This window comes from Etheostoma cragini, chromosome 16 (assembly GCF_013103735.1).
Source record: "Etheostoma cragini isolate CJK2018 chromosome 16, CSU_Ecrag_1.0, whole genome shotgun sequence".
Classification (NCBI taxonomy): domain Eukaryota; kingdom Metazoa; phylum Chordata; class Actinopteri; order Perciformes; family Percidae; genus Etheostoma; species Etheostoma cragini.
Window position 1 is genome coordinate 17,028,007 of NC_048422.1, and position 17,484 is coordinate 17,045,490.

Consider the following 17,484-nt stretch of genomic DNA (forward strand, 5'->3'; position numbering starts at 1 on the left):
GAAACCGCCACAAACCCCAAGATATAACAGACTGGGAAAGAAAGGTTATTTGTATTTTTTATTTTTATTTTGGCATTTCTTTGTTTCGCATTTATATTAAGCAAAGTGCATCTTATTTTCTTTTTCTCATCAACACATTGCACAATACATAAATAATGATGCATATAAAACGTCTTCATATTTACAATTAATAATATATTTATATATAACATAAAATACATTTTTCGCTTCTTATTTAATTTAATTAAATCTTAGTCATTTATTAAACAAGGTCCGTCAGAATTTTATACTTTCTTCTTCTCTCAAAACGTCCTTTTCTCAGTTTGAACCTCTGGAACAAAAAAAGGAAAAGTGGGTGTAGTCTGTTTGTGAGGTGGGGCAGAAGAGGCGAAGAGGGTGAAGAAGAGGAAAGCTGCTGCTATCGGGTGTTGAAGATTACTTCCAACCAACATGGGCAGCTACTGATGAACTGTCTAGTGTAGCACTGTCCCCAGCCTTTCACAAAGCTTATCTGCACCGTGAAGCCCGTGCGAGGCTGCTGCGTGAACTCGTGGTCGTTCGGCCTCTGAAGGCTACCGGCTTTGTCATAGTCAAAAGCTTTGATGGAAAAACCGGGGAACACCTTGTGCACCAGCAGCGTGCGCGAGTCCGGGTTGTCCAGTGTGGCCGACTTAATGAAGATGGGGTAGCAGCTGCGGTTGTAGACCCACACCCCGTCTGGTTCACGTGTCAGCTGGATGCCATAGCCGATCTTGGCCCGCACCATCTGCACCAGCTGGGACTTGTTGTCGGAGCAGAGCTGGCCCAGACAGAAGCCGTTCCCCTGAGGTAGATCATAGAAGATGTCCAGAGAGGGCTCCTGGACTGAGTAGAGGCGCCCGACACGTGTCTTTTCCTCCCAGTATGCCACCACGCACCAATGGGCCCGATCGCCAGACTCCTGCAACGCTAGGGAATCTGAAGGAAACAGAGAGAGGAGGAGGTGGTTAGACCTGTGGGAAGCTGCAAAGGAAATACATGATGATACTGAAACATTAGACAGTAAAATACAAAGATCAAGAAGTAAAGAAAATGAGAGGAGGAGAAGGAAATAAAGATGAGGCTTTCAAATAAAAATCATAGGCTACACCGAACATCGCCATTTCTTTAAACGTCTTCCTTATCCCTGTTCTGGTAATTAGAGAAACTAAACTGTCCTACGTAATTTCTACCACACAGGAAAACCATGTTGGAATTTCTGGACTTCAGACAAGATAACTCAGAGATGCTGGCAGACAAGTGTCCACACGCAGTACAATATTTGTCTAAGCATTAAATGCTTATCTTCTGTCTGGCTCGCTGTATTTTTGTTGCGGCGTGGCCAACAATGTAGTGACGTCAACCGTCAGTCCTGATCATCTCTCTACAGCAACATGCTTCGCCCTGCTGGAGGAAATGATAGACTAAATCTTTGATTTCATGCTCAAATATACAAGGCCGCAGTAACTAAGCACAAGCAACTCACACATAAACACCTGAACCATTCCCTGTCTACGGTGAAGCACAGGGCGTTTAGCTGACGAGTAAGGCAGGCCGTTAACCCTCAAACTCTGGTGTCTGAATCGTTGACAAGCTAGGCCCCTCCAGTCTAAAGTTTCCCCTGAGCGTAAAAGAAGTGTAGCATTGGCCATGCTCCAGTTTCCAAGCCCCCTCCCTCTCCCGTCTCCCTTTAGTGTGCCTCCTGTGCCGTCCCTCTCCCCCTTCATATCTCTATTCCACAGAAATCTGGCTCCCAGCGACTCCCAGCTAAAAAAGTGGGAGCCAGTCAGGCGCAAGGGAAATAGAGGGAGACAGAGAGAGCGCAAGAGGAAAGAAAGAGGGGGCGGGGTGGGGAAGAGAAGGAATGCTTTTCACATATTTTGACTGTTACTTTTGCAACTTTGCTTCCTCTCCTGATTAAGCGTCTCTTGTGCTTTTAGGGCCATCACATATCAACTGCTCATAAATCTGTTATGCTTCCTCTTCTCTAACACACACACACACACACAAATCCAGCCGCTATGAAAGACACATTCAAGGGTTAAGAAAGCTCGAAGAGGGGAAATGTATTTGAGGACAAAAATGAACACAACCCCCCTCAGAGCCATTTTAGTTGCCCCCGTCCTTCCCAGACTCCCCCCCCCCCCCCCCCCCCTTCTCGTTTCATCTGGCGGTGGTTGTGAATGTAACCGGTAATTTGGAAGGTCTCGTCTGAGACAAACTGCAGGGTTAATGCGGCAGAATCTCTGCCGGCCTGAGCAGACTCACCGCGGCCTGTCATTAGCCTTCATTAGACACAGACAAAAAAAAGGAAAGAAAAAGACAACACTGGGAGAAGAGAGAGAGAAACAGAGAGAGGGGAGGGAAAGGGAAGAAAAACTGAAACCATGCCTTCCATAAAACAAGAGGGGCTGTGTTCTTTGAAGTTAGTCACAGCCGAGCCTCGGGTAGTTTATCGTAAATCCGTCCTCATGGGGTGCTGGGGGAAACTAAGTACCCAGCTATCTCTACCTTAGACTAAATGGAGGGGAAAAGCATTTATCTTTGAGATACAAGACAGAAAGTGTCTCTTGGGTCTGATGTATGACAGAGTCTCTGATCCTAGCCAAGCTCTGCTCTCGTGTCTGTTTTACACTGTACGTACAGTACGTACATACAGGAACAGCCACGGTTGATGAGGAGAAGGATGCATTGGACTTTCTTAACAGCTGACAGAGGGCCTGCTGGTGGAGCTCACCTGTGGGGCTCTGTGTGTGTTTGTTATTGCTAAGAGAGACAGGGCCTGGCGTCAGAGGTCATTAGAGCGGCTGCCTGTCTGAGCTTGTCATTGCAGCCTGAAAACACCCTGCTATTCAGGACTACACTAACTGCCCCGCTTCCCCTCCCTCGTCGCCTCTCCTCTCCTCTCAGGAACTGACTGGTAGCAACCACAGAGGAGAGAAAAGCAAGGGAAGGATACAATCAAAGGGTTGAAAAGAGACAGAAAAAACCTGAAAGGAAACATGAAGGGCTACAGAAAGGGTCAGCTAGGAAAGAAGTGGTGTAAGAAGTATTCTTATATTAAAGTTGCAATACTACAATGTAGAACTAATGCATTACAAGTCCTGTCTTGCCAGAGACAGATTAAAAAAAGAAAGGTTAAAAACAATAATCAGTCGAGATATCCTGTCCCTAGTATGGATGAAGTTCCAAAAACACTGGATCGAACACATTTTTCAAACTCTTCCCTGCAGTAACACAAGCTTTCTGTTTTAGATTTGAAGTCCAAACTGAGATAACCATGATGACATCTCTATGACATCATCAGGGGGTTATTTTCTCAGACTTTGGAAAACCTCTCCAAGAGCCACAGAGGGCATTATATAACTGTTTTCCCCGACCGCGAGTAAAAAGCCCAACAGTACTTTCCTTTGAAATGTATAGTGGAGTAGAAGTATAAAGGTAGCACAGCAACAGTTTACGTAAGAGCCCGACTGAAAGCTAAACTGAGAGCGAGACAAATGATTCAAAAATATTAGTCACAGTATTCTGTCCAGCTCAAACTATACTTAAAGGGTAAACAAAACCAAACTCTTTTTCTGTTCAATATATCAGCAGAGGAAAAGCCAGACAGGCAGACTCCTCCATCTGTGGGGTGCAGCCTTGTGAAGACTATGTTCACAGCTTGTCCTGACAGCAGATGAGCTTACACTTTATGAGTAATGCCGCTGAACACACACAAACACACACACACACACAAAATATTCTCAGACCGTAACATGAGGAGTGTGACCGGCAGGCACCTTGCACGCAAACACACACAAACACAGTATGTGTTAAAATGTTAAATTCTGTTAAATGAGACTTTCACTTGGAACAAGGTGTGTGGATAGGGGGCTACTCACATTAGTGTTTGTGCAGCAACACACACACATATATACATATATATACATATATATATATATATATATATATATATATATATATATATATATATATATATATATATATATATATATATACACACACACACACACACAAACATATATATACATATATATACACACATACGTACACATATACACAAACATACTGTATGTGTGTGTGTGCGTGTGTGTGTCAGACAGTGTCGTCAGAGTGTCTGCACCAAGTCCGTCTGTCCTTGGAGCGCTGTGTTTCTTTCTTTCTTTTTTTAAAGGATTAGTTTTGGTCTTTTCCGCCTTCATTTGATAGGACAGCTAGGTGAGAAAGGGGAAAGAGAGTGGGAAGACATGCAGGAAATCATCACAGGTTGGATTCGGAACCTGGACCTCTGCGTTGAGGAATCAACCTCTCAGTATGTGTGTGTGTGCCTTCTCTACCCACTGATCCAATCCGGCCACAGAGTTTCTGTCAGCTTCAGAACACTTACAGAGCTGTCTGTACATTTGTCTGCATGTCTGACTGCTTTCTGGACGTCTGCCTATCGAAGCATTAGTCCGTCTATCTGTCTGTCCTCCCCACCTGCTCGTTTGCTCTGCCTCCCTTCAGCCTGTGTGTCTCAGGCTTCTCCCCTCTGGAGATAAGCGGGCTAGCTGGCAGCCTGAGGCCATCTGTCACCCCGGCCCTTTCTGCTCTGCCCCAGTCAGATGTCTGCTGCTAGTCTGTCCCAGTCTGGTTTGTCCCTTGGGATCCACACATAAACCCAATGCAAAAAAAAGACTTTCCCTACCGGTCCACTATGACGCAAGATGAGAGCTAAAAATGTTGATAGACTATTGCTGAAAGATACAGATTGATTTACATCATGCTACATGGATAATAAAAATCATACTAGGCGTGGTTCAAAGTGATTTTTTGCAATGTAAGAAGTTTCAATAAGCAGCTAGTGAGAGCTTGTGTGGATGTTAGCCATTAGCAACATTGAGCAAAGAAAAACAGCATATTGCTCCCATGTTGTAAAAGGTATTTAATGGATGATCAGCTTACGGTCTGTGAGGTAGGGGGATGGGGGCACTGTAAATATCTGTGATTAATCAACCCAAAATATTTAAACCACAGCACAGGGAGGGCGCAATGGGCACATAGACACACACTGCTCCCTGTGGATTTTGATGGTTCAAGGTCCTAAAAAGTGGACAGCACGCTAGCCGAGACAATTGGACTTGGTGGAAGGGAGGAGGGATGGCTGAGGGGGGGAGGGGCAACGACAGACTGGGTGCTTCTCTCAGGGCCAGTCTGGAAAGGTTAATCATTACCTCTGTCTGACTCCACACACAAGCACACACAGAGAAGCACATACACACACGCACACCAGGTTGCTACTATACTTAGAAGTCAACACAGTCACATGCCCTCATGCACACACACAATTTTCAACCTTCACTCAACACTATCAACATGGGTAAATAGTGAGGAGGCTCCTGAGAATGAGTCTTGTATTGATTCCTAAGAACCCTGTGTGCGTGTGTGTGTGTGTCGCTCGCCTCAGACATGTAATGAACCTGTCGTCAGCGAGGAATGGGGAAGACATGAAGGGAACAGCTCTAGGGGGAAGGAAGGCTCTTCATGTTGCCTTATTTTCTAAGTCAACACCCTCTCTCGAGCTGGGGAAAGTCTATTCCATAAGGTCAAGGGTCACGCTGGAGGCATTCCTTTTGTTCTCTCTGCCACGCCGTATATATGTTCAGCACTGTGTGTGTGTGTGTGTTTCGGCCTGTAATAAAAGCCTGTGCATTTCACTCTCTCCTTGTACACCAACATATTTGTTAATACAAGATAAAGTCCTTATTCAATGACAGACCACCGCTTCAGAAAGCAAAAGGTCAGCGTCCTTGCCTTGCATCAGTACAACACCACAGCTTTGTAAGTTCATCAAATTTTCAGTGTGTTTTTATTTTTTGTTACTGTTAAAGGGTAAATGACTCAGTCTATTATTTTGTGACTGGGATTGGTAACTTTTTGTGCATACAACATGTAACCAAAATTTCACTAAAAGCATACTAAATCGGGCTGTCTATTGAGTTGTTCTAAAAAGAGTACTGTACTCATCAAAAACTGACACTTACATTACCTACAATACAACTTAATCACCAAAAGTGTGGATAGAAATTCACGCCAGAGATGAGAAACAGGTCTCTCAAACTCACATCTTTCTAACTCCAAAATGATCTAAAAAGGGTAATAGGTGGACCTAATTTGCCACCTTTGCATCAACTCTGAAGATAAAATGGCACATTATTCAGCCCCAGCCGGTAGATTAATAGACAGACAGATAGACGGTAGTAGCTGACAGAGGAAGTGCCTCTTTAGGGTGGCAGATTACGTAAGAAGTCCTTTCCCCCCTACTTCAGGAAACCTACATGAGCCCTGATGGCAGGAAAACCACACAGGGGAGTGGCAATGTTTCACTATCAACAGATCTGACTTCTCGCAGAAACACAGCTCGAGAGAATGAGTTGCAGACACGCCATTTCTAACATGAACCATCCGGCCACAACCGGGAGAAGATAAGGAGGAGAAATGGCGCATGTTTTCCTAAAGCCTACAGTATAATTTTCTCTGAGTGGATATTTCTGCTATAATTACATGATGCACATATTTGGATGCTGCTCGGGCACAGTGTTTATCTAGGTTTGAGTTAAAATACTGGAACGTTTCATAATTAGTTGGGCAGCAGCTTCCATTTGGATCAACATTATCATACAGCATGATGCTTTTTTCACTAAAGGTTCACTGAAGATATGATCCCCTGCAGCCCAGCTTTCCCAGGGTGACAGGACAAATAAACACAAGGCCAGCTGGATACAAGGTGCCAGGCGGGCTGTAAGATGTCATCAGCTCACTTTTGCGAACACACAAGTCAGAGGATCACTTGCTACGGACAGATTGAAAGACAAGCCAAACAATGACCCACATTGTTGTAGTGCTGAAACACTGTGGGAACTAAATAATACAAACACCGCAAACAGAGAGGCAGACAACCAGCAGAGCCAGTTGTGTGTGCAGTCTGAGCTTTTGTTGTGTTGTTGCTGTTATTAATAATTATACAAGTCTGTATGTCTGCTAATGTGTGTGTGTGTGTGTGTGTGTGTGTGTGTGTGTGTGTGTGTGTGTGTGCGCGCCAGCACTGTGGTCTGTGATAGAGATGTGGCTACTGACAGGGCTGAGTCTGTCACGAAGATAAAGACACCCCTCCAGTCTCAGTACAACAAAAGACAAACTGACTACATGAATGAGCAGGCGGGAGGGTGGAGACAGCAACACTGTGTGTCACACTAGAAATCTAACTCACACACACACACACACACATATACACACACACATTTATAGGAATGCGTTTCCACTTATTTCCATTTCCGTCTTTATCCTACCAAAGGGGTTTCTCTCCCTCCCTTCCTCTTTCTCCTTCACACTCAGTCTCTCTTTCATATGAACATGCATTGAGGTAATATCAAAATCCACTTCCACAGAGTGACTGCAAACCAAAACAGTTTTCATCTTGTTCTGGGCTTCCCTCCAGCTCTGGCTCCGAGCCAAATCTGCATAGCCCACCGTTCAATCCACTGGCTGATGCTAAGGTAGGCTAATGTTTCCAACGGTAAATGGTGTCTTGGTGCCACACTGAGAACAAGAAGTAGCATGAAGCATCTCAATCTGAGAAAATCTTCAGCACAAACCCAAACAAGCTGAGCACACTTTCCTCTCTTCTCTTCCCCCGGTCTCTCCATCCTCCACTGTCTCCGCGTGCTGTTTTTTCGATTTGTGCAGCATAATGACACAGGGTGGGGATCAGAGGACAGCCAAAACCAAAATTAAGTCCCTTGCCAAGAGGCGGCTTGGCTGCTGCGCAAGGAGAGGAAGTGGGGAGTAATGAGAGATCCTGGCCCCGGCACGGAGCGGCCCGGCTCTGCTCTGCTCAAGTCGCTGGCTGAACACACAGCCTCCAAATTACAGAGAACAGAGCAGAGCTGCCGGCCATCTCTCCCTCCACCCAAAGCCGCCATCTTCTGTCCCTACTCCATTCCTTCCTTTTACTGTTCAAGCATAAGGAAAATCAAGATTCACTCTAAGCAGAAACAGTAAATGTTCACTTTCTCTTGTTGTAGTTGCTGTAGCTAGTCTACCAGGCTGTAGTAGGCTACATTTATATTACTACCTTTGTAAAAACAAATTATGAATTTCTTTCTTTCTTTTTTGTTTTACTCCCTCCTTCTTTCTGGTTGGTGCACTCCAGTGTTTGTTTTCCGTCAAGAAGAGGCCTCGGCTGCCTCCCTGTCCGCTCGCCTTTTCCTCAAAGACATGAGGTCATATCCTGCGCAGCCCTTTCCTTTGCCCGCTAACCCAAACAAGGCAGGAATGCCGAGAGCAAGGAGGGAGACTGAGGGCGCTCTGTTTCTGACTTGAGCTGTTGATTGCTGGAAGTTAGCCTCCTATCAAATTCTAGGATTGTGTCTTAGGTATAACGTCCTGTAAATAGCTCATGAAAAACAAATTCAGGTCTTTTCTCCCACTGCGTTTTCACTTAAAAAATGGGCCGTTTCTTCGGGGCCTTCCATATGACAGCAGAACTAGTTTGATTTAATGAGCCAAGGTGCAAGACTAAATTTAATCTCTGTCAGAGCCCCCGATGAAGGTTATACCTCCAGCCGATTCACTGGATGACTAATTGACTGACTGAAGGGTTGGCCGAGGGTCTGTCGAGCGAGATGACTGGCTGGTGGTATAAGAATACAACGGAGCCTAAATTTAACCTGCAGTGGGAGGAAGCGCCTGTGTGACAGTCGGCAGTGCGCCAGGGCTCGCACCAGGTCATTCTATCTGCCCGTCTGTGTGTATGTGTGAAAATGCGCATGTGTGCGTACATGTCACCGCAGCCTTACTCGATCCTCTTACACACAGGCACTTCGGGTCAGTCCCCGATGGCACCAGAAAGCACGCCAACAGACATACACACACACACACTGATGCTACACATCCTATAAGAGCTAGGCATGAGCTCTTTAAAGAAGAGTAAATGCTTGTACACACTGGGAATTGATCTACAATACTACTACTCACGGCCAGCAAAAACAGCTAGCTCTGAATATTTGGTCAGATTCATAATGCCCTTTATGTACTCTATAATCAGATTGTTACAGACTCAGGTCAAAATCTTGCCAATTTTAGATGATTCTATTTAGGCAAAGTTATTGCACGGCTGCTTGTGATTAAACATTTACACAAGAACATTTGGATTTTTTTTTTGTTAAATGAAAACCTGTCTAAATTTTTCCAAGTATTATTTATGTATTTGTACCAGAATTCAAGCATCGTAGCAGCACTAGAATAGAATAGTTTTTTAATTGATACCCAGCCCTCTTCCGACCACATTAGCACTTTGTCACACAAAACCTCCATTTAGTCAAGCTACCGGAGTTCTTTTATTGTACATCTTGTTCTAAACCTCTTTGAACTTGACAACATGGACGTCTGGCTTCCTGTGTGCCACCAAAGCTGCTCATAAACAATCTAGTCTCTAACAAGTTTAAATATTACTTAACACTCCACAGATTCATAACCAACAATCCAGCTCCCTCTTAACCCTGACCTGATCTCCCATATCCAAATCTGTCTCTTGATCTCTCTCTCTCTCTCTTTTCAGTTCCTGAGTGAATCTTAACCTCTGAGCTAAGTCCTCACGCCAGCTCAAACCAAGATCAGCACCCTGACTCCCAGCTCCAGGCTTCCAGCCATCAACACCCCCCACCCCCTACCCCCCCTACTCCTCTTCCCTCCTCTCTGCTCTGTTCCAAGCCTATGACGTGAGCCAGCAAGAGGAGCTTTGGAGCTGGTAGCCTGGCAGGCAGCCTAGTTTGAATTTGCGCTTGTCGCTGTCGCAGCTCACTTAACTCCTTCCAGTCTGGATGGTCTTGGCTTCATTTCAACATGGATAAACACAGAGAATAAAAAAGGAAAGATGGGAGATAATGATGTTATCTCTTACCTCATATCATCAGCTTTGTCTGAACTGTGTTTTGTGGATGAATGAGGAGCTCTTTTGGTCTTTTGGGTACTTGCTAAAGTATAACTCCATAGAAGGGCTACAGCTGGTTCACCAATCCACCATCATTTTACTAAAATGCTAAAAATTAAAAAGCACAACTCTTGTGACTTCAAGACTTTGCCACCCTCCTTCCCTGAAAGCCACCCCTCTCTCTTCCTTCCTCTTCTCTGTAAATATGTCTGAAGAAGAACATAAAAATGGCAGAGTGAGTGAATTAGAAGGTCAGCGGCGGGCCTCTGGGAGAGCCATGTTTCTTTTGTCAGGGCCCCAGAGAGAGGGAGCAAAGGAGGGAAGCAGGGAGGGAGGGTGAGTCTGAGGGGAGGGGGGTGGGGACAGGAGGAATGGAGCAGCCTTTTTTTTCTTGGCTCACCAAAGAAATCATGAGGGCAGAGAGCTTTGGCCATCCCGCCCTGGCCTTTCTACCTCTACTGCTTTTACTGAGGAGGCCCATTCACTGGAGCACTGGCTGCCGCTGCCATTTCATCTTCGTAAGGAAAACAGGGGAGGAGGAAGAGGAGGAGGAGGGTACGCCTTGCTGAGGGAGGGAAGCAATAAGGGAGGGAGCATGGGGGCACCTATTAAGACTCCAGTTCTAGGGTTTCACAGTTTGAACTTGGTCTTAAATGTGTCTTTAGTTAATGCACAAAGGGAGGACTTTAGTGTCCATCTGAAGGTACGGATGAGAAGAGAGGAAGAAGAGAAGAGACAACATTTTAGTTCCTATGTTCTTGTAAGCACTGCTTGGATCTCTTCCCCCATCTGACACATGGGGGAAATCCTTACTGGGTCGCAATACTGCCAATGGCCACTGGACAAAATCAGCGGAAAGGCTGAACACTGTTTGTGTGGGCCTGAGCCAACCCCCCTACCACCAAATAAAGGAGGGGGGGGGGAAATGGGCAGTGAACACCAACTGACATAAAACAGGCTTTAAAGGCCCAGTAATGAGAACCATCTGAGGCAAAGGAAAGCAGAGAACAGCACAGAGCAATCTTAGGCAGCGGAGAGCAAACTCTCTCTCTCTCTCTCTCTCTCTCTTTCTCTCGTGAACACCATCTTACTCTGTAGCCTGCGGACAGGGGCTTGGTAAGGAAAGCAACGCTGCCGAAGGGGATTATGGGAGAAAAGCTGAGGAAGCCCAAAACACGTCCTGCATGAGAGATGGAAGAAATAAAGACTCCTGTGTCTCATTCTTATCCACACACAGAGCCCAGAGGAGTGTTTACTGTCCACAAAGACATCCCCTGTACGCACAAACAAACCCCAAACAAACACTCTCAAGTCAGTTGAAGCCTCTTCTTGCTGCTATTTTTCCCACAATACCGCATGCACAGAGCATATTCTTCTCCAAACAACAGTTTGCCGTGTTTGTCTTCCATTACAACAAAACATTAAGAGGAAGAGGAGAAAAGAGGAGTGTTGTTCAAAGGCCTCCTCATCATAAAGTATGGAGGAGAGATAAGTGTGTGTTTTGAGAGAAATGCACAAGAAAAAGGTAAAAAAAAAAAAAACAGAAGAGGAAATATTATGACTTTCAAAAAGGAAGGAAAGCAGAAAAAGGTGGGAAATCTATTTGTAGAAAAATTTACCTGAAAGCCCCACAGGGGCCGAGTATGTCGTTCCCCCAGTCTCACTGGATGAAGGTCCAGAGTCTGGAGAATCTAATGGAGAGAAAGAGAGAAAGAGATACTTTGAATTAGCACTGTGTGTGTGTATGTGTGTGTGTGTATGTGTGTGTGTGTGTGTGTGTGTGTGTGTGTGTGTGTGTTTGTGTGTGTGTAGGGGAGAAAGCAAAGCAGCAGCTGTGAGACCGTCAATCATTCCGGTGAAATCAATGCCGTATGAAGATGCTGACGATGAAGCTCACACTCTCAGACACACAGAGAAGACTTACAGAGGAGAGTCTCTTACACCCCCCCTGATAATCCACCCATAATCCACTGCTTCAGGAGGAACGTTAGCCCTGCATCTTTTCATAGACGAGCTGTTGATCTGGAAGGAGTTGTATTTTTTCTGCTAATGACTCGGGCTGGAGACTTCTGATCTCAGCTCAATAATCAAATGTGTTCTGTGTCTCCTCTTTTAATCCAACCAGGTTGGATCTCTTAATATTATTCCTTCTCCTGCTTTTCTCTCTAAAGACAGAGCGATACGAGCCTTAATGCTAAAATCGAAGGTGTATCAGAAATATTTCCACATCAAGTTATAAATGTATTTGTTACCGCCTTGGCAGACAGATATATGAAAGACCTTGAAAGCGGTCCACTCTAATGTGCGCACACCGCACTAGCAGGCAGACAAGAGAAGAAAAGCTACTCATTATCTGTCTCCCTCTCTTTGCATTTGAATGCTTAACTGCCACTAAGACTTGTAATGCCGGCTAGTTTCAACATGACCAATGAATGAGGACCACAATGGAAATAAGTCCTGGACTTTACTGTGTTTTTATCCGTGATTGAATTTGATGTCTTTTCATGTGTGTCTTGATACAATTAAATAATTAATAAATCAAATTAAATCAATGGGGCTTTAACAAAAAAACGCTGTGTTTAGCGCAGCAGTCCACCGCTGGGAGCCGGCTAGCTGTGCTGCAGCTGGCAGCTTGGTATTCACTAAAGATCCATTCCTCTCGCTCCACCTTCTATCCATCCATTGAACCACAGACTGTGGTAGTGATCGCCTCCACTCACAACATGCCATGCATGTTGCTTTTGCATTAAAGTACAAACATAAATTCAGTAAGAAGGGGGTCAGTATGCAAGGAAGATAGCATTTCTGTTTAATAATTCCACTCTCCTGCTAACACATCGCCTCATTGGCTCATCCTGTCTGACCGAGCAGAGTTGCAGTAGCAAAGAAGTAATAAAGCAAACAGCGACTAGAGCCCTGCTCCCCCCACCCTGCCCCGTCCGGACGTGGCCCGTGCTGCTTGTGGTCACGGTAACGAGATGCACAGGCATAACCCAAGCCTGCCTCACTTTCATTGGCTGCCAGCAGCCTTTGCCCTGTTCTCCCGGGCAACAGTTCACAGCTGACCATAGGGTTGAGGGGGCATCAGAGAGAACACGCTAAACAGTGTGGGATTTATATTCCCCAGAGCTGGAACAAGGTAGCTTTTTTACACCTCAGCTGCTTTCATACTGACCGCCATTGCTGGAGCGGACAGGCACCCTGACACATATAATCCCACACTCCCTGCTCACTGGAATCATAAAATCATCATCATAAACTTCATAACTAACAAAATAACTTCTGAAAGTTATCCATCCAGATTTTCAGAATGTCATGATGATTTAATACCGCCTATTACAAAGCAAATACAGAGAGGGGTATAGAAACTTGTAATAGCCTCCAGTAATGAGAAGCAGTTGATGACTGACAGCTCCCCGAGGCCACTGGGGGGAAAACCCCCATCTTTCGGCATGATAAGATCATCTGTCCTCTGTGTGTGTCTGTACTCTCCAGTCTGCTCCATTGTCCAATTAATATATGTTGCCTTACACCCTCCTTTGCCAATATATATTTTATATATCTAATTAAAACTAGTTTTTAAGCACGAACGTCTTGAGACATTTGGGCAACCTGATGATATTTTCCTTGCCTTGTTCTGTTCTTGTTGGCAACATTTTATTCCCACACACTCAAACCAATTCAAGTTCTTGAAGTTTTTTTTTCTTAGGAGGGAAATCAGGGTGGCAACATAGGTTTCATAATAATTTCCTTTGTCGGCCCCCAGCTTGCATTTCCTATTTACTTTCTTGTTTCCTTTCTTCACTGGAATGTTCCCAACTGAACGCTAGCTCTACCCGGAGAAGACGCCACATCAGGAGGAGGTTGACCATGAAGGGGATTTCACTAATGATCATGTAAGATCCATTCTGCTTGTGTTTTAAGGTTCTAGACATGCTTTTCAGTCAAATCAATATCACGAAAGCCTGGTAAGGACAGAAAGAAGGGGGGCTTTGATGAACCACAGCTGCAGCTGCAATGACTTCCTATTGTTTCCACTCACTGAAAGCCACTTTCTCCTTCTCTTGACTAACTGGCTGGCTGGTCATTGTTCAACTCTAAGCTTTTCCTGCACTGACAGATGGCAAGACGGAGGTAAATGAGCAAATAAGCAAGGGGATAAAAAAACAAAAAAATGATATCCGTGTCACCATCTCTGTAACTCTTGTTCCCTTTCTTCCCCGGTCTTGCACTACTCTGGTTATAGCCTGAAATCTAACACACTCCAATACTGACTTAATAGACGATGACATAACCCGGTGCCACTTTCCGGCAGCGGGGAATAGGATGACAACCACAGCAGCATGTAGAGTCTGGCACAGGTGGAGGGAGAGTAACAGTCAAGCAAGCTCGAAGCTTGTTGGGGGGAACAGGACAGTTGGGCAATGAGTGGAAGAAATTCCACATACACATATGCACGCCCGATCCCTAAAACAATACAAATCAAAAAAGAGATGCGGGGCAACGACACAGACCCACACACACAATTCGTGAACCGTAATCTGATTAATTAAGATGATGAAGGAAAGCTGGCACCAAAGACACCGCTGTCTGTGCCGCAATTCAAAATAAATAGATGGACACACAAACAAACACCCATACAACTTCCCCTCCCCCCCATCAGACACACACACACACACACACACTGCCCTCGGTGACATGCCAGTCTTTAGCTGGTATCTCAACTTTGTGTTGCTCTGTCCTGGCCGCCAGCCATGCTAGAACTGCCCAGCCAGCCAGTCGTGCCACTCTACTGCTATCATAAGTCACAACAACATAACATGGAGGAGCTGTTACCACAAACACACACACACACACACCAGGGGACGTGTGTGACCATATGCATATGTAATGTCAGACAACACGTAAACATTCATGAAAGCAGTTTTTGCAGGAAATAAATTTATGCTTTTATGTATGTGTCAGTCAAGCTCACCTGGTGGTTTAAGATAGTCCATGGGATAGCGTGAATATGGAGGAGGAGGAGACTCTGCATGGAGTGAAAAAAAGAAGCAGAGCATGAGAAACAAACAAGGGAGAGATCTAAACTTTATGATAAGAGTTGTCATTCTTCTGGGAAAGGTTTTGTGTCTGTCAGCTCAGCCTGGAGAGGCAGACAGGGAGGCCGGCGGCTATTGCCTTTCATTGGCAGGCAGATAAACAGGGGGCCGCCTGGCGCCAGGAGGGCCACTATCAGCGTCTAGGACAAACTGAGATACGGGCCTCTTTTGGCCCTGGACGCCAAGCAAGCGCGAGCGCACGCACACACACACAGATACACACGCGCGCACACACACACACACACACACACACACCCTGGAAACTTCATCGTGGAAAGACTGTAAAGCCCTAGATGAGTCGCTTTGCACTTTGGAAATGCCAATTGTGAAATGTTGAAATACCAGATGGACTGTTTGTTTGAAAAGCGGGGCTTTGATGAAGTTCACCATATCCGAATTCAAGGTGGAAAAACAGCTCGTAAGTGGCCAAAAAATACGTTAAATTCGGGATGCAGCCTAATTAAGAAATCAAGATAATATTTAGCATTTTAAAAAACACAATAAAGCGATAACTCATCTTAATAGTAATTGAATGGTTTCAATGTAAAATGCCAAATTCAAATTGAATAACACCACACTGCCGAAAAGATGAAGAGGACCACTTGGCACGCTTTCAACATTGGTCAAGTTTGGCTTTATGGAAACTGAAGACTACTGTGCCAAGAGAGGTGATGTCATTTGAATTAGGCTAATTATCCCTTTAAGAGTCGGGTAGTTCTGAATTTGTACTTGATGTAAAATGTGGTCCGACCACCAGAGACTTAAACGCAATTTCATAACTTTAGTTTTGAGGATGAAGTTCTTATAAAAGAATCAAGCTCACCGAGTTCACAAAGTCTGCTCATGTGGTGCGGGTTGCAGCAAACGAGCTCTGGATTGATTTTCCCGTAGGATTCACAGCAAGACAGCCTCTTCAGCTCCGAGGAATGCCTGAGGTCCGGCCACCTGAACACTTTGTAGAGCAGCATGGGGAGAGAGTAAGACTGTTGACCCACTTTGGCGTCCACTTTGCTGGGCAGGAGCAAGCACGGGCTTCGGGCACCCCCCTTGGACTCCACCGCCTGCAAAAGCACCTCTAATTGTTTCTCTTTTATCTTTTTCAGTATCGAGTGGGTCAACGCCTTCAATTCAGCCTCCGTCCCTGCGTTGGACTTGGCCACCTTTGTCGTTTTGCCCATGCAGCAGCCCCCGGAGCCATGCGTCCCTCTATCCGCCTCCCCGTCGCCCTCCACGGGCGCACGACTCCTCCAGAGTCGCCGGACGAGCCCCGATCGTTTGGTCCTAAACATGCGGGACGAAAAGAGGGTTCCCCGGCTAAAAAACGAGCATGGTGTCCGCAAATCATGAAGATTCCGGGATCCGAGTCCAGGCAATGACAAGCAGCCTGAGAAAATACGGTGGAAAAACTGCGAGCTGGATGTGCAGAGGAAATCTGTAGCATACGCCAGTCTCTGTTGCCTTCTCCTGCAGACTTGATCACCGAAAAGCAGTCGAGGTTCCCGGCACAGTCAGCTTTCCCTCCGGGGATAAACAACCATCACTTCCAGGCGTTTAAGACTAGCCTATAAAATGAATCTAGCAGTTTATACACCTTTGCTACAACACAGCAGCACGTAGCCTGACTGTGTTCCAAGTATTCACTTGGTGATGTGCAACCGATAAGCGCTGTCGACTGACCCCTTTAAACACACTCTGTGCCGATTTTCACCAGTAAAACAACGAACAGCACATATTTATATATATGCGCATTAGCTGTAGTGGAAATTAGACAAACTGGGGCCTAAACGCTATCACAATTATCCCATGAAAACCGGAGCTCTCCGTCGCGTCTTCAAGAGCATTAATCCACAAAATCCTTGATCCGACTGCAGAGTGTAGGGCTCTCCGGCATGCTCGCGCAGGCTTTTTTTTTTTTATCCGTTACCGTCTAAATATGCCACTCGTCTGCAGAGGATGGGATCTGCTGGCAAGAATGAGCCTCGTCCAAAGAGTCAGGGAGCAAATCCAGGACTGATTCTCTAACCCGAGTTGAGTTGCGTTTGAAAGCCCGAGAGAAAGAGAGAGAGAGACCTTCGGGTTACGTCCACGCACCGAGCCTCGTAACCTATTTTAGTAGTTGAATCGAAGGATTAATAATCCAAACCTCGTATCTCACACAAAGTTTCCGTGTCTGAGTGTGGAAGAAAGCGAGACGAGTGATCTCGAGGGGGTCAGAAGGCTCTCTGTCTGTAAGTGAGGCGAACGGTTTGGGTGCCCTTGCTCAGTCTCCAGTGCGCATTGACGCGCCCGGTCACGTGTGTGTCTAGACACCCTGTCGCTTAAAAGAAATGTGATTGTGCTGCGCAAACAACAGATCAAGCGGAGCCCAAAGCGCGCACACACACACACACACAC

At 45.6% G+C, this 17,484-nt stretch overlaps 1 protein-coding gene across 1 annotated transcript; it reads right to left on the reverse strand.

Annotated features, from left to right (window-relative positions):
• Window positions 1-302: 302 nt before the first annotated feature.
• smad7 (SMAD family member 7) lies at window positions 303-17,412 on the reverse strand. The gene is made up of 4 exons (XM_034896907.1): window positions 15,914-17,412; window positions 14,967-15,020; window positions 11,611-11,682; window positions 303-957 (listed from the first exon to the last, which is right to left on the reverse strand). The coding sequence occupies exons 1-4, from the start codon at window positions 16,377-16,379 to the stop codon at window positions 419-421; spliced, it is 1,131 nt and encodes a 376-aa protein (XP_034752798.1). The 5' UTR covers window positions 16,380-17,412; the 3' UTR covers window positions 303-418.
• Window positions 17,413-17,484: the final 72 nt, after the last annotated feature.

Bases quoted from the DNA above. Each gene is read 5' to 3' on its own strand.
- smad7 (XM_034896907.1), bottom strand. From the start codon at position 16,379: ATGTTTAGGACCAAACGATCGGGGCTCGTCCGGCGACTCTGGAGGAGT. The intron at 11,683-14,966 runs GTGAGCTTGACT...TCTCTCCATTAG, and splicing joins GGACTATCTTAAACCACCAG to ATTCTCCAGACTCTGGACCT. The intron at 958-11,610 runs GTAAATTTTTCT...TGTTTCCTTCAG, and splicing joins GGCCCCTGTGGGGCTTTCAG to ATTCCCTAGCGTTGCAGGAG.